This window comes from Corvus cornix, chromosome 2 (assembly GCF_000738735.6).
Source record: "Corvus cornix cornix isolate S_Up_H32 chromosome 2, ASM73873v5, whole genome shotgun sequence".
Taxonomy (NCBI): domain Eukaryota; kingdom Metazoa; phylum Chordata; class Aves; order Passeriformes; family Corvidae; genus Corvus; species Corvus cornix.
Window position 1 is genome coordinate 131,576,815 of NC_046333.1, and position 20,889 is coordinate 131,597,703.

General features: G+C 38.8%; 1 protein-coding gene across 1 annotated transcript in view; it reads left to right on the forward strand.

The window, feature by feature from the left end:
• Positions 1–16,122, forward strand: part of CPQ (carboxypeptidase Q) — a 149,024-nt gene extending 132,902 nt beyond the window's left edge. The window contains exon 8 of the mRNA XM_039549698.1: positions 14,460–16,122. Coding sequence (XP_039405632.1) covers positions 14,460–14,620 — 161 coding nt within the window. The 3' untranslated portion in view covers positions 14,621–16,122. The remainder of the gene's footprint in view (positions 1–14,459) is intronic.
• Positions 16,123–20,889: the final 4,767 nt, after the last annotated feature.

A 20,889-nucleotide genomic window follows, 5' to 3' on the forward strand; every position in this document is an offset into this window, starting at 1 on the left:
TAGATGCAGGAATGTTCTGTGAGTTAAAGTGCTAGATAAACTAGTTAAAGTGTTGCATGTAAATTATGATGAAGTCTTTCCTTTGAGCTTTTGTATAATATAAATCAAATGCCCTTGTCCTGCAGCGAGGTCCTGCTTGGCTCAAGCTGAAAGGCAGTGTATGGCAGTTGGGAAGGGAAAAGAGGAAGAGGAAAAGTGAAGTGGCAGGTGTAGAGCTGTGGGAGGTCTTGGACTTTCAGCTTTCTAGAATAACTACTCTTAAACAAAAGCATCTTTTAGTTGATTTTCAAATTTAAGCCAGAGATAAGCAGGACGTATTAATGATACCAGTTAGTGTTATTGACTCCTTGTGTATTATTTCTGTTCTGTGCTTTAAAAGTGCTCACTGAATCTGTGGGCAGATAAGACATTGCAGCAGCAGCCCTTCAGTTCCAAATTACGGAGGCTCTGAGATAAGCTGTATGGGTTTGAAACATATTTTAAAAAATAACACTTGACAGTTGTTAACGAATTGTCTTCACATTGCAGAGCAGAATTAAGGGCTGCTGTATGTGCTACAGGAGTCATTGAAAGAAGTCTGTAGATAAATACTGCTGAAGGCTGGGCAGCTGTGGTTTTTATTGCACTCAGGCATCGACTGGTGCATCTTGCAGCCTGACCCAGGCCCTTGCATCCATAGCAGCTGCTGGAGAAAGTCTTGTGGGCTGCTCTGTGCACTCACACAGTCTATGCTGGTTCCAAGCAAGTCATACTGCATTCTCATTTTGTTGTCTCTGTTCAAAGGTTGCAGAAATAGATGGTCACTAATAGCCAAAATCCCTCGTTTTGGCAAAGCCTTGATTAGTTCTTGGGGTGGGTGTTTTTCCCCATGCAGAAGGACTTGGGGGGTTCCTAAGCTATTTGCACAGAACTGCCAGCCTTGAAATTGGTATTAATGTTCCAGCCACCATTACTCTTGAGCTTGGAACGCCAACAACATGAAAGAGATCAGGTCTGACAGGGCAGCTCTCACTCTCTTGCCATGCTGCAGTGTGAGAATCACAGGCTAATCATGTCAGGACTTCAACATCCTGCTGCTGCAGCTTGTTTTCTTGGCCTGAGCAATTTTAGCCTTTCTGACTTCAACTAAGAAACAGATTTCATTGTGCAGCTAGAACTAACTGACAAGTTTTAAACATCTTAATCTTGAAAACAGCCTGAATTATACACATCTTTAATTTTAAATCCCTAAGATATGCTAAATGGGAAGCATTGAGAAAACTTAATTAGTCTGCCTGCCTCTTCCTGTAGTTCGTAATTACTATGGGTACTTTTCTTGTCCACCAACACCTGCTGGCTAGATTTTAGGGCAGATGTTCTTGTGTAGTCATCATTAAAAGCACATGCACTGGATGCTGTTGAAGCCTCCAAGTGCTCTGCATTTATGTCTTTTATTTCAGGATGCCTGGGGGGAAGAAGGGATCATCACACAGTTAAAAATGTCATTTGCTTTCTCTATCTTTTCCATGCAGCTTCTCTCTTTCAGTCAGACAAATAGCTACCAGGAAATTTGTTAAGGGTAAAATGGTTTTGAGACATGGTGCTCTGTTTTTGAGAACATTATCTTGGATTAAAAACTTTTTTACTCAGTATACTCAACCCAGTGACAATTTCACTATCTCTTAACCCAAGTAATGACTTCAAGTTTCTAATTAGAGAGCAAGAGGGAAGGGACTGCATGTGGTTCCTGGAGCCTGAGCTAAGAGAGTGCTAAGAAACACTGTAATAATTTAACAGGTGTGAGAGCTCCTGCCTGCTGAGCCAGCTCTCCTGCCTCTGTGGAAATGGGCAGGATCACTGCTTTGCCCATGGCTTGTGTTAGTCCTCCCCAGCCAGACCTCTTTTGGTTTCACCTCCCTGAGCTCTGTGAGTTGTGGCTTGGCCCTTGGCCCCAGCCCTCATTACAAAATATCTGTTCTCCAGTTTTAGGTGTAGAGCATCGTTTTTGCAGGAAAAAAAAAAAGGTAGGTGTTGAATACATGTCCTTATCATGGATAGCATTATTCCTTGCCTTTTGCTGCTTTTTTTTGGATCATCCTCTTTTTCTTTGTGATTTGTATTGTGTTTTAAAGTCGTTGAGATAGGGAAAAGTGTGTTTGCTCTTCTACTGTTTCAAGGAGTGAATGTTTGGCCACTCCATTTGCTAAAATAGCTAGTGGTAAAGACATTCTGGGTGCCTCATCTAATTCCAGATAAGCCTTGGGCTCTCAATACACAGCACAAGAATCTAATTATTGAAGTAGTTATTGTTGACTTCTCTGCTACACCCCATTTTTCCAAACCCAGAGCCACCTTTGGAGTCACAGCAGTGGACCCTGCTGGCAGTGGTGGGATGTAATGTCAGCCTGGAAACAACTGTACTTACCTGGAATGAGTTACTAATTTAAAATCTCAGTTGTGTATTTTTTGACCCTGAAAGGAATATGTGACAGGAACAGGAGAAATATTCCCTTCTTCACTCAATGCATTCAAATTTCAGTGGCTGCATTTCTGCAAAGCTGGTGCTTTTTCTTCGCCTTTTCTGAAGAACTGGATAATAGCTAAGGCTAAGGTTAGACTGCCCAGGACTAATGAGACCTACCAGTTTTTCTTCTTTTGTGTCAGTCTTTGTAGGAGGGGGAAATGGAAACTATTCAACCAATAATGCACAATTATTTTGCAATGATGTGCCTCAAAGCAAGAAAAATCACCCTGTCTTTCTTTTTTACTATCAGATGCCTGTTAGTTTTAAAGTGAGGATGTAAAAGTAAAGTGAGGATGTCAAAGTAAAATGAATATTGGGCAGAGTGTAAAAACTTTTCATTCAGGTTATTTTTAGGCAAGACTTCTAATTCCAGTTTGATTGAGTACTTGTTGCAGTCCTTTGAATTTATAGCATGCCATTCTATTGAGCAAGCGTGCGTTTCTCTCCTGAAAGGTTTTTAATTATGTGTGGGTTGGTGTATATATATATATGTTTATATTTATTTTTATGTATCTGCTGTGTAAAAAAAGTCTTCAATTTATGTATTTGAAAGGAACCAATAGTCTAATGGTATTCTGGTTATGAAAACTGGATTTGGGGAGTATGTCTTTCTCCTGTGAAAGGCAAGCATAGCAATGCAGAGATTAAGGGGTTTTTTAAGGAACATGTTAAATTCTGGCTTCTCTCTATTAAAATAATTCTAATCATTTGATAATAGTCTTGCTCTGGGCCACTAGCAGTCATCACCACTGGGTTTTTTTCTCCCTTTGCATTAGTCTATAGGTGGTATTTGAATGTGGCACCATAAACATCTTTACAAAAGTGTGCTTGTGCTTGATTTCTTTGACTGAATCCAAATGGAAATTACTTCAATTTATACGGCTGTAAACATTGCTTTAAGTTTTAGCATGGACACAATATACCAGAAGGATGGTGGGGAGTATTTAAACTAAGAGAGGTTTATTTTCTTTTTATTGTGAAGAGTTTGGTCACTGTTATCAAATTATATGCATTTGTTGCATCATATGTAAAATGTTGTGTCTTTTGGAGTTGCTTAGAAATTTCTGTAAAAGTATATAATTTTAAATGGGCCCCTGCACATTTTTATTCACAAATGGTGAAAAATATATATTGATCCTTGATTTCTGCAAAATGATGATGGAGATAATCAGATTGTTTCTGGAGGAGGATTTGCAAAGCTGCCAACAGCTTGGTACTCATGGCAGCTGGACTTGCTAGTGCCTTGTTCTGTTTCTGTAAACTTTCACCGAGCCAGTCTTTGCTTTCCATATTTTAAATGAGGCCTTCAACCATATAGATTTAATTTGAACAAAACCAAAGTAAAGCTCAACTTTAAAAGAAAACAGTGTAGTAAAACAGAGAATGCACTAAGCCTGTGTTTAAGGGAAATGCTATTTGCACTTACTGATGTGACTGAGGATCTTTCACTGAAAGTAAGCAGGTTAAACTTTCAACTTTAAATTAATTGTCAGTTTCTCTTAATGTTCTTCCTAAGCTTATATGTTTGGGGGTTTTTTTGCTCTTAATATATTAGCATTTTGACAAGTGCATTTGCACTGTGGCAAAATAGCTATCACAGCAACTCAAATTTACAGGTTGGAAGAGTCGTGCTAGTTAGAGACATTTTTTTATTTGCTTTGTCTTCCTCTAGGATTAGTTCTGCTCTGTGGGTTAGCCAGAGCCCACACACAAGTAGTGATACACTGGAGAGTCAGAACCAGGTGTGAGGAATTTCTCTAGTTCCTTACTTTAAAGAACAGGAATTCTTTAATTTCCCCCTTTCTTTTCCTAATGAAACCCCATATAATTTCATGGAACATTAAAACAGAGACATTCTGAGATTGTGAAGAACAGTGTTGCAGCAGGTGTCTTCACTCTACCTTAATTATTTTTATCCTTTTTTTTTCTTTAAAGTGTGTTGTTCCTTTGTAGTTTTGCTGACAAAAATATGCAATCTGTTGCTTAAAATATTGAATAATATTCATTCCTGCTACTTTGCATTCATCACCCATTGGATAAAATTATTTTTGACTCGAGCAGAAATGTTTTGTGATTCTCTAAGCCCTAATCCTAAGAGTGGCTTGCAGCCGAGGCACTCTGCAGTATGGGTGAGCCAGCTGAGAAAGGTGTGAAGGCAGCAGTATTGGTGCAGTGCTCCCTTCCACATGCCTTTTGCAACCCCAGAAAGTATCCCTGGACTGTAGGCTTTGTGGCTCTCTGAACCCCAACCCTAAAGACTGAAAACTCCCACATTTGGATAGTCCTGAACCTTGCAATAAGCTTTGAACTTTGTTTCAGGAACTTCTCAGCATTTCTGTTACTAATGAACTAGCTAAATATACACTGGTTTGTTTGGAGATCAAATGAAAGAGATATTTCATCACCAATATCTGGAGCATCTGTTATGAAATAACTTACTAGTTTAAAACTCAAGTATGCATTACTCAAAGTAACCACAGATATTTTGAAGGATATTTTATTGTTGTAGGAATAGTATATTCTTCCAGCTTTGTCTAATGGTCCTGCATCTAAAATCCACCAAGAACTTGAAGATTTTTATAGTCTCAGTGGGGTGCAAAAATAGAGACAGTAAAACCATTGCTTATTCTGTGGGTGTGGCTGAATAAGTGCAGTTTTGGTTTCTGTGATGTAAAATACAACAGACTTGTAGTGTTCTTAGGATGTGTTTTACTTAAATTAGGTGACTGGTTTGGTGTTTTGGGATTTTTTTCATAACTAGTTAAGCACCAGAATGCTCATTAACTGGCTCTTTTCACCACCATCTGGGCAGAAGAGAGCTCTGCTTAGTTGGGTCCCATGAATATTGGCATTTCTAGTAGTGGACTACTTGGTGGGAAGGCTCCTACAGGAACTTTGTGGTTAAACATCCAGCTGTAATCGTATCGAGGAGGGACGATTAGAGCAAATGGGGACCTGTGTGTTTCCTCTTTGTCTCCAGCATCCTCTGGAAAAGCATACCTATAGGCTTGCTTTAAACTGGTTTGTGAGTTTGGCCTAGGAAATAGCTCCATTTCTTGTAAAATACAAGGAAGCTTCTTGAATGGATTGAAAATGTAAATGAATGCAGACAATTACTGCAAGCAGAAATGCTACTCAGAATCTTGACACGTGGGTCATTTTCATGATTCTCTCTCCCCATGTGTGACTTTCAAACAGTCTAGGGGGTGTCTGTTTCCACAACTTTTCTGGAGTGATTTTGGAAGTTGTTGAAACAGGGTGGAGCAAGGGTCTAGCCTTGGATGTTAGCAGGAGGCTCTTTGGCTAGCAGAGAGCATTGAAGAAAGCACTTCAATAGTTTGGGGTTCTAAGCAACATTATAATGTCAGCTACATGGTGTAGTTACACAGAGAGTATAGAGACACAGAAATGCATTTGGTCAGGAAAGATGGTTTAAATGGGTCCCAGTATTCAACTGGCCCTTGTGTGTTGACATTTAAAGCTTAATGGCATTAAAATAAATTGCATGCTCAGTATTTAACTGCTTTGCTGAGCTGAGACATAAACAAATACATTAAAAAGAATTCTAAATTAGAGAAACTACTGATTTTGCAATGACTTTCATTCCACTTACAGTGTTAAAAAGAAAATGCAAAATGTAAGGGATTTATAAATCCAGCAATCATTTTACAACTATCAACTTTTAAAGTAGTCTCTGTATAACATATGTAGGCATGTACATAATTTTAAAGAAAGCAAAAATTAAGTAAATTATATTAAAATATACACAATATATACAAGCATAAACAGGTATCTAATAGAGGTACATAATCCTTCTAAATTTATATGCCCAAAGTAGGGAATCCCCTAAATAGGGATCTGTGGTTTAGTTAGCCAAGGTGGTCACAGAGCCAAAACAGAAAATACAGAAGTAATCCAAGAGTCCATGTTGCTTTGGAAGAAAGAAGTCATGTCTCACCAGTCTAGCAAGGCATTTTCAGAAGAGTTTGTAATAATTTTTGTAGCTGGATCTGGTCATTAAAGTACAGTTGATTCTTCAAAAGCTCCTGGATCAAAGACTGTAGAGGAAGAAGGTACTGTGAGGTGAGAGGTATTTTCCTCCTTCATGGTAAATACCTGATTTTTAAAAGGTAGAAATCAATTGTCGGTCTTCTTAATGGAGAAAGTCTTTATTAGGTTGCCCAGTCACCTGGTTTTTGTAACTTTGGATGTTTACAAAACTCCATGTTAACTGCAAAGGAAGTGAACAGCAAGAATAGCAAGTTGGCAAAGTTTGTTTCAAAGATTTCATATCGAAACTGAAGCTGACTGTGAAAATGTGACAGTAATCTTATAGTAGAAAATGCCTAAAGAATACAACAGCCAGTGACATTTTTGTGTCAATAAATGCAGAGTGATGCAGTATAGGAGCTATGTGTCCAGAGCAACAGGATCCACGTTATCTTCAAGAAGAATGATTTGGGAAGCACTGTGGATAATTGCCTGAAATTGTCAAGTCAATACCCAGGGAAGGTGAAAAACACAGTGTTTCATGCACTGAGGAAGGAAGGAAGGAAGAGAGAAAAAGCAGAAAGCATCCACAGGAGATGTGTTATGGTATGCTGCAGTCACATCACGAGTCCATTCCCATGCTGGTGTTTGCAGGATGTATTGGGCTTCTCATCTCAGGAATGGTGAAATACAATTAGAAAAGGGAGAAGAAGAAGCACCAGAAACCTGCATCCTCAGAGATATTGAATAGTTTCTACATGAGGAAGACTGCTCAGCTTGGGAAAAAGCTGGTGAGTTAGGTGTGATAAAAGTATATTAAGCCACCAGTCCTATGAAGGTGAATGAGAAAATGGAGGGTGCTGCTACTACAGCTCGTGAAGTGAGAACCATACCGTGCCCACATGAAATGCCCAGGCACACCATGCATTGCCACAGGGAGCTGTGGGCAGAAGTGTAAATAGGTTCAAAAATTAGTGATTAGTGGGCCTATGGAGGATCTCTCCATCTCAGATAGTGAGCCTGCAAGTGGGTCATGTTTAGGCAGCAACAGCTAGGGAGACTTACCCTTTTCTTTTCTCTTTTTTATTAAAAAAAAGAACCTTGATGATGATATAAGACAGAGATTGGGTGAGTGGAAGAAGAACTTCCAGTGCTTTTCACTGCTGAAGATTTATCTGGGGTTTTGTGGGTTTTTTCCCAGCCAGGGGCTGTTTAGGATATTATTTTAGAGTCTGGTCAACCTGGGCTCTATAAAGTAGAACTGCCTCCTTCCCTGGCACCTCATTTCACAGGATTTCATGCGAGTTTAGGTTGGATCCCCTACTGTTACTGGTCCTTTAATGCAATAAGTGAAAGGTTAATGCATTGCAAAAGTAACTGTGATAATCCTGATCTGTAATTTAGTCCATTTAGTGTATCCACAGGATTAATTCTGAAATGCATTAAGCAAAACAAGAAGTAATATGGACTTCATATTGTCTCCCTTATACTGTAGTCTCATTTAATTAGTCCCTGAAACAACCAACTGAAAGCTTCCCCTCTGTCCTGTTGTTTGAATCATGAATTTTAAAGACTTTTGAGAGTGACTCAGGAGGTGAAACAGCAGGGCTTCTGATGTTATTTATAAGCTCTGTACTGGAAACTATTTCAGTGTCTGTAGCCATGAAACTCAAGCAACTTAGCCTGTAATTTCATCATTTGAGACTGAGTGACAGGAAAACTAATGTTGTCAGTGTCCCACTAAACAGCATTAACATTCTCCATTGCCTCTGCTTACTTGAAAAATGGACAATGAAATAATTGGCATTATAGCTAGCTGTCAGCTACAGCTTATCCCACAAAGGAGGAGGTTAATATGAGGACCAAAATACATGGAAGAGATGCCTGCAATAAGTGGGTTTTCATTACAGTAATAGTTCTGCAGACAGCAGTTAGGCAGGGGCAGCACACAAAACATCTGTACAACACCTAAAACAAGCAGGCACTCTACAGGGCTTGCAGCAAGAGATGCTGAGGCACCAACAGAGCATTCCAGCCAGCCCATCCTAAACACAGCTACAATTGCAGCAGATTTATTCCCGACCACTTGAGATTTGTGATTTTGCTGGGTTTTAGAAAGGCACAAAATGAAAATAAAAATAAAATAAGAAATTGTGTTCCTGTTCCTATCTTTTATCTGGTTTTCCTTTTGTAGGTCTTTGGCACATACCCTTTGAAGGAAAAGCCATGTGTCTTCCTACATCTGCCCTGAAGTTTTGACCTTTCCAAATGTGTGGGGCAGAAATGTTCCAGCTGTGAGAAGGGAGAGGCTATTGATTCTATTACTGTATGTGAGGAATACTGTGCTCTTCTGTGTTTATGTTTTCCTGGTGCATACCATTTTTGAACTGCATAGAAGATTGTGATGTGTCTCTTTGCCTCTTTTTCATTATTTTTAAGTATTTGATGTAAAAGAAAAAGATACGTATATTTCATCAGGACTTGCTTTATTTTTAGGGCATTATGGATTTTTAGTACATTTCTGAGTAGTGTCACTGGCATTTAGAAGGTCTGAGATTAGAATAAACTTGAAAATTAAGTAAAAGAGTTTTTCTTGTTTCTTAAATTAAAAACAGGAAACAAAAGCAATATTTAATAGATAGGAAAAAAAGGAACCTGTCTTTTATAGCCAGGGAAAGCACTGCAGAAATAAAAATAAGGTTTCAGATCAGGCACCTGATGTGTTGACATCTTACTACAAGCAGTACCTTTGATAGCATGTAGGTTTGTCTTGACAGGAAGGTGCAGCTCAAACAGGTACTTGGAAGATGCAAGCGAAGCTCGTGTTAAACCCCTTTATATTTGTAAACTTTTGGAAACATTGAGCAAACTATGCCTTGTTAAGTAAGGCATTTCCAACTTTGCTGTTAGGAGGTAGTACAGCTTGCTCAACAGGACACTGGCCTCAGCTCAGATGTCTGGCATCTATTCCTTTCTCAGCTGCTCTGAGAAAATGAATGTGTCATTTCATCTCTACATGCCCCTTTCATCCTTCAGTCCCTCTTGTCTGTTTAGAGTGTATGTTTTTTTGAGCTGGAGTCTTTTCTCTTTGGAGAGGTGTACATATACTGTGTAAAATAATGGAGTGGCAATTCTGTCAGGACCTCTAGGGACTACTATAAAATGAGACCTGGAAAAGTTACACGCTTTTTTATAAATCATTAGCGTATCACTTCACTGTATAAGGCAACGTACATGCAGAGGTCAGTGTCCCAGAGATCTAGCTGTAATATTGAAGATCCAGGACACCAAAGCAAGGTTATAGAAACAGTGGGGATTTTCCCATTGTATCTGAAAGAGGCATGGCATAGCTGTGAAGTTTACTTGAAAGCAAAGACAACGGGGAAGCTATTGATAGGGCTCCATAGCAAGCATGTACTGACTCCATGACTCACATTTGACTTCCTTTGGCAATTGAATGCTATTTGGGGTATAAAAAGAAAGGGAAGAAAATGTAAGGAGGAGTGTAATGCAAAATTTTAAAAAATGTAAAATTACTCTGAAGTTACTGTGTGTTTTCCCCCTAGAAGATATTTGTGTTTTATGGAAACTGCCTTTATAATCGTTCTGATAATCATTATCTGCTTTTCCAGTCATTGTTTGCACAAATGACAAGAATTTGAGTGCTTAAGTATCTGGCAATAGAGTTTAATTCTAATTATGACTTATGACAGCAGCGCTTATGAAGGCAGTAGACAGAGTGACAAGAAGCAGTGGTCATCGTTGACATGCTCATCATTTGTTTTGTGGTTCATGCATCCTTTTACCTCAATAGCAACATCTTCTTAACCTGGCAGTAAAACCTTGTGTCAGTTTTATTAGTGTGTGAAGAATAGGTGTTTGATATGAACACATTGTAAGGCAAGTCAATATCCTTATCATCAGCTAGTGAGTATTTGCATTGGGCATTTCATGCTGAGATCAGAAGCTAGAAGGGATGGGCTGTTTTTTCAGAATTCCTCAATGTGTGTGTGTATTTTCACCAAGGTACTATTACCCAGCTGATCACTAAAAATACATTGTCTGTATGAATTACCAAAGCAGCTGCTTTTACCTGTCTTATGCAGTGCATCAAACCAAGTATGAAATAGCAGAGAATCATGAAATGAGTTCAAGACACTAATGAACTTGAATTGAAGAATTTTTTTATGTTGTGTTAATTCTAAGATGTCTGGAAGAGCCAAGGCACCATGGGTTAGAGTGCCACAGAATGGCTGAGCTTGGCAGGCACCCCTTGAGCTTGCCTAGTCCAACCCCCCTGCTCAAGCTGGGTCAGCTGCAGCAGGTGCTGAGGACCATGTTCTGTCAGGTGTAGAATATCTCAAAGGGTGGAGACTCTGCAGCCTCTCTGGGCAGCTTGTCCTAGTGTTTGACCCTGGGGGATCACCAATGGCACTAGATAGCTGCTGATGCAGTAACAACTGCATTAAATTAGGTAACTAAACTGTGCTAAAGAGGGTTTTCTGACACCTTGTAATGGTACTATGAATTATCTTTGTATTATTTTATTGAAATGATTAATTTTCTCCAGTTTTTAATTTCCAGTATTTTTGATGCATTCAAGTAATATGTACAGCATTTTTGGCAGCAATATTTAACATTCCCTGTTTTCATGCCACAGCATCTATTATATCCAGATAGAAGCACTTTCTCACTGATTTCCTTTTTGGCCAGCAGTGTTCCTCATATGACTTGCATCACTGTAAAAGTGAACACACTGAGAAATGACAATTAAAGAGCATTGTTTGACAAACATCCCTTTTTTTTTGCTTTATGACTGCTCTGCAAATGCAGGACAAAAAGCGAAGTGCGTAAAATGTGACAGTGTAGCACCTAGCCCATCTCTTGGTTTTTTGTTCAAGTATTGGTTCCACCTGGAAATCAGAATTAGATACATGGTACACACCTACATAACAGGGCCCAGCTGAGGGGTTTTAAGTACTTAATTAAAGCTTACAGACTTTTAATTCTGTATGCTGTCCCCTTTCTGGGTGGCTACCATGGACATGGGTGAATAATTTATAGGTCTGTGATTCATGGCTCCTTATCTGTTTTATTTGACTCCCAGCTTATATAGCTGGCAAAAATAACCCCCATTTGTTACTGACTGTTGTTCCTGAGACAAATGTTACATAACAACAACAAGAACAAATTACACTCACAGCATTGTTTCTTCTGTTAGATTTTTAGAAAAGGGGATTTAGGTTCCCATGGTCTTTACTGAGGTAACCTAACATGACTGCAGTCTGCAGGGCCCTGCAGAACTTGCCTCTTCATGGTCATCTGTGAGGGCTGGTCTCAGCCCTGGATGCATTTACTGGTGCAAGGGAACCATTCAGTGTCTCACTGCAGCCTGGCAACCTCTGGCAGCAGAAGTGTCTGCAGGCAGCTGACATCAACATGGAGGCGTCTCAAGTTTGAAGCAGGAGACTTCCTTGCAATGAAAATTGCTTGCAGTCATATCTGTGCCCCAGGGTGCTTCATGTCCAGAGGTTTGCGTGTGGCGCTGAGCTGTAAGCTGTTCTTGTGCTCAAAGACAAGAAGATGGATTTTCATTTTTGTTTCTAATTACATAGGATGAAACTGTTTTCTTAGGGTCTTTTCCATAGTCTCTCAAGAAGCAGGTCACTGGCTTCAGTGCTAGCCCACAACATGAAAGAGACAGCATGGCCAGTCTGAGAACCTTCTGATATTTTCTCTACTCACACATTCTGATTTTCTTGCACAGTAATTGATTGATGTCAAATCTGATAATTTTCTGATTTATAAAATCAATTTAGAGAAAAAAAGTCTTTTCCAGCGTTTCAGAGAGTTAAGTATGACAAAGCAAAGGGTGTTTCTTCTTGTTCCATTCACAAGGATAAAGTGCTATTCTGTAAATCCATAGTTACTCTGATTAGTGAAATTTCTATGACAAAATCTGGGCAATTTTTGTCTTGAGTCTTACAAAAGTGTTCAAAACCAGTAGTGGGTTTGCCTCAACAGCTTAACTTGTTATGAGCCTGTAGTGCAGAAGCCCATCAGTTAAAGAATGTATCATTGTTCAATCCTTTTATGATTGCATATATTCAAAAGGATTCAGAAGAAAATTTTAAAAATTAATTTGACTTTACATAAATTTAATCTTAAAATTATTGGAACATAATTCAGCACCTGTAACCTGCCCGGTGACTTCTGTGGGACTGCAATGCTTCAAGTCAGGAGCAAACAGGTCATTTAAGAACAAGAAGAGCCTCTTAAAATCACTCACAATACTGTATAACCTTATGCTATAGCATTTGGTCTTTCTGCTTCATCATCTCTGTTATGAAGGGATCTTCACCTTGGGTGGAATTAAAATGCGTTAACTTTCCATTCCTTCTCTCTAAAATAGCAGTAAAGTGAGCCATCCGAGTCAGTCCCCAATACAGCAACAGAAACATGCCTGTTACCCACAGGGAGAGCTGGGCTCTGTTCTGAGTGGCTGTACAAGTGATCAAAAGATATGTATTCTAGGAATGCACAGCTATGCTGTGGGAAATTTTGCTTTCATTCTTTTCAAGGGCTTCAGGCATCTCAGGAAAACCAAGAAAAATCATAACAGTAAGTTTTATGAGCACACATGAGTTTATCACAGCCCTCATCATCTGATACTGATTTCCATTGCATGTAAATAAATATATGAATAATTTATGTTTTTCATCTTTATAATCAAACAGTCCTGGGGTTTTTTCATTCTTACTTGACATGGTACGAGTCTCCTCAGCCTGTGTTTCTGCCTGCAGCCCATAGCTCTTACTCGTGAATTCACACCAGTTCTCTGGGTTTGTTGACCAAGAAAGGAGTGGCTCTTGTTGTGCTAAGTGGGTCCTTCCTTGGGAGCTGTGTACCTCCTAGCCCTGGTCAGGGAACAGGACAAAGAAATCAAGGCAAAGGAATTGTAAGCAGTGAATGAGTGTGGTGGGGGAAATATCAAATTCACTTATTTTCAAAATTTGACATGGAATTCTGTTCATGGTGGAATGATTGGTGACATTACAACAAAGCTGATGGAGGCTGATAAAACTGGAGGAGAGGCAGAGGCAATGAACTGGGAAAGAAGGAAATTCAAGGCAACAGGGGGTTAGAGAGGGTCAGTGGGCACTGGAGCAGAGAATAGCCAGGGTTACAATCCTCTGCCACCATCTCTGCTGTGGCTCCTAGTTGGGTGGCAGCTTCTCCAACTCATCTTGGCTTTGGTCTGCCTTGAGTGATGTCTTGCAAGCATTATTTGTGTTCCCTGAGCCCACCTGCCTTCAGGAAAAGTAGTCCTTTCCCTGCCCGTGTGGTCCCAGAGGGAATCAGTTTTTCCTGAAGAGGAAAAAGCATGATTTCACTTAACTTGCTTCTGCCCCAGCTGATGAAGACTCCTGACTGCGAGAGGAATGTAGTCCTGAGCTACCTGGGTTACCCCAGATTATCTGAGAACTTGTTCTGAAACAGCACATCCTTGTGATGTACAGGGGCTCAAAAGCAGAAGCAAATTCTAAAGTGTTCCCCGCCACAAATAACAGCAAGGAAAGGATTCATAACTCTGTTGTAATTCATCATTGGAGAACAGGGGAAGTGCTGCTGTGGGGTTACTGTAGGGATTTTCCTGCTTGAACTCTGGTAGTTTCAGAAGAAAATGGATGCATACTGTTGCTGAGGAAACGAGTCTCCCAGGGGAAGGTTGGCTTTTCCCCAGTGTGAATTTTTGCTGCCTCATGCTCACTCGAGTCAATTAACCTAAAACTTACAAACTGCACATGGTATGGCTCTGTACAGTTATTATATTTCAAATACATTATGAATTTTGTACAGTTGCATGTGGATTTAATCATAAACAGCCCAGGAACAGATTCAAGTTTATATCCCTCTTTAAATATTTGTATTCCTATAATGGAACTTTGCCCATTTTTCTCTGTAGGTGCCAGCTTGCATAATGACATCAATAAATACTTCTGGTTTCATCATTCTCAAGGGGACACGATGACAGTTCAGGATCCAAACCAGATGAATCTCTGTGCTGCTGTTTGGACTGTTGTCTCCTATGTAATTGCTGACATGGAGGAGATGTTGCCAAGGTAATAAAACAGCAAGAAAGATTTCTGTTCTTCAGTAAAGATTGTAAGTCTACTAATGCATGCAGACTACAGCTGTAGTAAATTCTGTTAACCTTGATTTTGTGCTGTATTATTACATCTGTTTTCCTCAAAACACACTCTTTTACACATTCCTGCTTATTTTTGCTGTTTTAATCTCTTCCATTTGTGATTTTCACTTAAAATGTCTTCCTTTAAGTACTCCTTAAATTTCAGATGAAGATATCTCTGACTATGGTATAATAACCATTTGTATGCACAGTGATCCTGTGCAGCAGGAAAAATTTATCAAATAAATTTTTTGCATCAGGATAATTAGTGTATTGATTTAGTGTACACGTTTACTGGTTTTGTTTCTGTCTTTCATTCTACGCATTGGAATTATGTACCATTAACCAAACAGCCCTTTCTTTTCACTGTTTGAAGGTAATACTATAGTTTCTAGAAGTTTTCAGGTTATAGGACAAATTAATTTTGTCTGTTTTAATGGTAATATGTGATAAAATGGTCAAATAATAGTCAAAATGCTAAAATAGCATAATAGTTTCATTCAGGTCCACTTTTAGAACTTATGAAAGGTTCACCTAAGACTCAGGTAAACCAGGACACAGAGGATAGAAGGCCAATCAGAGGACTCCCAGCTCTCCTGTGTTTTTTTGGGCACCTCCTCATGGAAAGCCATGCGTGTCTTTTTCTTTCTTGTGGAAGACTCACCACAGTGACAGGCAGAGAATTTCATGTGGCAGTTTTTCTATGAAGTGCCATGTTTCAGAAACAACACCCAGCTGTGATTTGTGACCTTCAATACTTGCCAGCTGATTTCCAAACAAAGTGTAAGAGCAGATTTTGATTCAGAATCCTGAAGCCATTCCTAGCTGCCCCTTGCTTGCAGGGATGGTCTCCCCTGCTGAAGCTAGACTAGAGGATGCTGGTACATATTTACTTTGATGGAAGGATTAACCTGGGAACTTGATTCTTACATAGTTTGTTGGTTTGGGTTTTTTCTTCCTTACTGAGATTATGAATATTCAGATGAGTTTCAGGCATATCTGTAGAGAAAATATAACTGTTCTTGGAGAATATTTTAAGGTGTATGATTTCTGCTCATTTCCTTGTGATGTGATCCTTGTTTGTGATTTTAAATTTTACAACAAGCAAACTTAGTGGTGTGAATAACTGCTGCAATATAATCAGCACCAAACAACTAATGTTACGAACATGGAGTATTAAACCAAATAGCAGGCAGTCCCTAGTGCTGTTAATCACCTCTGCTGTTGAGCAATAGCTGAATAATGAGCAATTCATTTTTATAGAATTCATAATCATGGTATCTGTTTACTGTGATAATAGCTGTTTTCCATCAAATTTACTAACTATTTCAATATTCCCTCCAAATCATTTCAAGAGCATAAAAGCTGCCTGGAGGTACTCTGCTCTATCTTTTTAAAGAAACAATATTGAAATAAAGTTAGCAAAGATTTCCTCTGCTTTCAAGGTGTGATGCCTATGTTTCTTTTTTGCTTGACAAGAGCATAGTTGGTGGTGCTCACCACTGACATATCCTCAGCTGTCTCCAAATCCAGCCTTTTGTCCTTTACACAGTGTTACTGTTTCCTGAATTGTGTTCCATATTGTTTTCCCTCAAGGTATGAGGCTTTGTACGTCAGAGATTCAGAAGGATGTTCTGTGAAGTTATATTGTTGCAAATCTTAACCTATGCTCTCTTGGAAATGGTGTTTATTTGTGTTTTTCTCCACTGCCTCATGTCAAACGGAAAATCTCTGGAGTCAAGAATACTCCTCTGCAGAGGAGAATAACACTACAGGTGTGCACATGGCACCACAGCACCTGCCAAGATGTGCTTGTCAGCTCCTAAGTAAGATAATTAACTATTCCCAGGCCAAAAGCAGCACAACAATGTAAGATAGACCATAAAAATTAAGACCATTATGCTCCTGAAGAAAATTTAACCTTCATGTCAACCTCAGATACCCAGTTCTAGAGAGTAACTTTGGTTTTAGAAAAAAAATGTTCAAAAATCAGAACTGCCATCTTATTTTTCTAGAAATAATTAAAATGAAAATATTTTATTTCTGACATTGAAAAGCACAGATTTTTTTTTTCTTGTAAAACCAGATTTCATTAAAATTAGACATTGTCTCTGATTCACACTTTTTTTTTTCTGATCTATATTAGTTCTCAGACCTAGAAGTTCATCTGTCCATAGTACTGTTCTGATAATCTGCCTGTTCAGATGTACCTCTCTCAAAAATTTCCATAAATGAGGAGATGCTAATAAATTTCTTTTCTTTCCCAGTGGGATTTTGTACCATCTGTGCAATAGCTTATCTTTACAACTGCTCAGTGTAGCAATTATGCTCTTCCAATTAGTGTCCATTAAACATGTATCAGCTGGTCAATTTTCAATTCAAGAGCACAGGGTAAGCCAACATAACTTTGCCTTCCACTGACATACCATTATCTTTGAGAGTCTTTCTCAACTTTTAATTGAGAAAGTAGTAGCTTAGGACATTATTTATATTACTATTATTGTGAGGGTCACCTGCCACAAATCTGTGCTTATCATGAGTAATTCAATGATGTTCTAGGTCAAAGGGACCATGGGTAAATTTCCCTCCAATAAACATTTGGGTTTTTGCCTGCTAAGATCTGTGAGCTGAGCACTGAAAAAATCAGCACTAGCATTTAAATATATGTCAAAAATTTAAATTTCAAATAATCATCTTCCTCAAGGTATTACAAATCTCTTGCATCTGCTGAGAAGGGAGGCCCCTGAGTAGTCTTCCTTTCAGCTACAACTCGAAGGTTTCAGACATAGTTACAGAGGGACGAGGCCAATGCATAATTCATTTACCTGACTAGACTATAGTACAAATTCTCATGAAAAGTCTGTTTTCAGTACTGCATAATGTCATGTAAGTAACTTTGCCAGTAATAAAAGAAGAATTGCAAGGTAGGTTTGCTTTTGTCCTTCATTGTGCCAAGGCCATACTGACGTTTCACTGTCTCTTTGAATGATTCTGTTCTATATGTTCTCACAAGATTTTTAGGTTTCTTAAAATAATTAAAAACAAAGAGAGAGTTGAAGCAGTGCTGATTCTGCTGCTCCATTACCAATCCTTGGCTGCATGTTTAGTTAGTATGCTTCCCCCATAGCAATTTGAGACACTTCCATTTACTATAAGTAAATATCAAACGGATCTTGATATCTATATCTGTCTCATGAAATATACATACCATCTAAATGTGCCCAAATGATTAATTTACTGCTGTGTAATGATTAGCATAAAAATCTCATCACAGCACAGAATAGAAATGTTGCCACTAATTGCTGGTTGGAGTGAACAATGTTTTCTGCATAGAAGTTAATGACGCATTGCAGCTCTTGAATGGGAAAACTCAAGACCTTCTGGGAGAGAAGCTTTTTTCCCTTCTTTCTTGCTAAATGATGGAGACACTGATCATATGTAATGAAAAGGAAAAGATATAGTATAATAGATATATATAATATAATAGAAAGGAACTCACACCTTTTGTAATCTTCTGTCTGCTGCAAATGCATGGAAGCACTGTCCACACACACACTGTAGTCTTTCATGGTCATTATTTCTGGAAACTCCAGCCTTTTTGCACAAAGGTATGGCCAGCCATGGGCCTGTGATTTGTAGTTACAAGTGTTTAATAAGTACGATGTGCTAGTCCCTGATTAAGGTTTTAGATGCCTGTTTTCTCAATAATCGTGTTTGCGCTTGGAGGAGGGGCCTTGATGACAGCCTTCTGTCCAGCTCTGTGTCCAGCTTGCAGTTTGATTTCACTTCAGGACAGATCAACCTCCTGTAGTTTGTTAAGTTTATATCTTCTAGAGGGTTTTTTATCTTTCACTTTCTTTCTCAGCACTTGTACTGTGGCATGGATATTAGGAATCACTGACTGAAAAAAATCTGGGTATTTTGTGTATTAGGGCTCAGGAACTGTGAGATGCAATTGAGATGACTCTGAAGAACAGCACATGAGCACATGGTAGAGAGCTCCATCAGGGCCAACACTTGGCATTATCACTGACCTCTGTTACTGGCAGACACAGCTTTGTGATCAATGCAGTGAATTTTCATCACCAGTCATGGTTTTCTACATAACTATGTGAAAATCAGGCTTTTGAAAACTAAAGAGGGAAGCTCTGGAGGAGGGACCACAAAAGCCACAAAAAGAGCAAGGTTATATTGGCTCAGGAACTGTGGCTTCAAGTACCAAGGTTTTACTCTGCATTGCTGTGTGAGCTGGGGAACACTGTCTGAACCTCCCTCAATTCCGCTGTTAAATGTTGGTAGTGGTGTTTGGTGCTTGTGTATGGTGTAGCCTGATTTAACAACACTGTGTTAAAAGACATGATGCAAGTAAAATGTAAGTTCATAGCAGAGGCGAGGTCCAGCTGGAGGAGAGGAATAAGAAATTAATGCCTTCCAGCTACATGAGAATTCACCTGTAGAGCATGTCTTTTAGTAATTACTGTTTGCATTTGCAATACTTGCATTATTCACATTATTTGCATTTACTATTTGACATTAAAAGCAAAAAGAAATATTGCTCCTTCAGATGCTGCCATTTCAGAATAGACTTTGGACATCAGGCATATGAATTTTAAACTAATGGGACTTTGCATCCGGGAATGATGTGGGATGATTTTGTGTGCAAGATGGTCACACACAGTGCCATCTATATGCATCACTGCACTACATTGAACTGTCACACACATACTAAGTATTTCACAGAATCAGGGGCCACACACTGGAGCAGTTTGGGAAAAGGGAAGAGGTTAAATGGTTTCCCAACAGTCATGCAGCCAGTCAGTCCTAAAGCTAAAAATAGTTTAGTTCCTGCCTCAGCCAAACTGTGCTGCCCATAAATGAGTTACTACTTTCTTTTTATACCACTGAGAAAACTGTGAAGCTGAAGTGCAAAATTTTGTGCAAAAATGACACTTTCAACTGATCATAGGCAATGTATGGAGACTGAACCTTCGGGAAAGTCTTCAAAACTGATTTCACTGAGATTCTTTGTGACTCAAGTTATAATCTCTGGAATACTTCAGCTTCAGCTTTGTGAGTGTGATTATGCAATATGTTGCTTATTCTAAATTGGCTATATATTTTGCTTTTTCCAGAGATATTATGTCAGTGACACAGCTGCAGAGAATTCATATCATTGCCGGTACTTAAAAGAAATTTCCCAGTTCTTTTACATGTCATCATTTTTTATTTGGCTTTAAATTTCTGTCACTAGGACAGCGAGGTATCACAAATTTTAATATGAGACACAATGCAGAGACTAATGATTGTTCAAAAGCAGATAATAAACTATTCATTGTTTTTAATAGAGTGTCATGCTGATCTTTCCATGGCTATTATCAAGCTTTAGCTCATCAGGAAGATGAGTTTAAAAAGAGGAATTGCTAGAAAGTGAGTCATGAGACACTTAACCATGTAAAGTTAAATGTTGATCCTTTACTCCTCCAAACTCCTCCAAATTGTAAAAGCTGAGAAAGCTATAAATACCCACAAGGAAATGTCTGATTGTCTTCAGCAGTGATTCCCAGTGCTGAGTCCTGCGTAGAAGATATTTTAAGCCTTTATAATGCAGCCTGAACCCTTAACATGAAATGCTGAGATGCAAACACACATTAGTTGTGAATTCTTATATTCCTTTTTCTCGATGTAAACAGGATGCAGCTGTACTGGGAATTCAGCTTAGCTTTGGTATTGCTGTCCCTCCAAGCAGGACTGCCCCCTGGCTATGTGGCAAGCCTATTGGAAGGATAAGTACAAGCAGTAGAAGAAACTACTTAAAAATTTGGTTTTGTTGGATCTTTCTAAAACAAAAAGTGTGGGGGTGTTAATGCACAAATACCTTTAGTTTGTTAAACAGCTGAACTTACGCTTCAGCATGCGCAGTTGTTGGAACTCTTTTCTTTCCTCTCATAAACATTAGTGTCTTCATAGGTTTGAGAAGATATTAAATAAATCAGTAGGCTCTGTGTAAGTAACACATGTATTAAACCACAGCCTAAGTTACAAAAAATGTAACTTAGATCAACATTTATCAACAGGAAATAACTTTTAAATACGAAGAGAGGATTAATTTCCAAGTTGTTGGAAGGAAACAGATGTGATAGAAGGAAGTATAGACTTTTTCTTTCAATACAGCAAAATCTCATTTCAGGTGTTCCACATAGTGTGT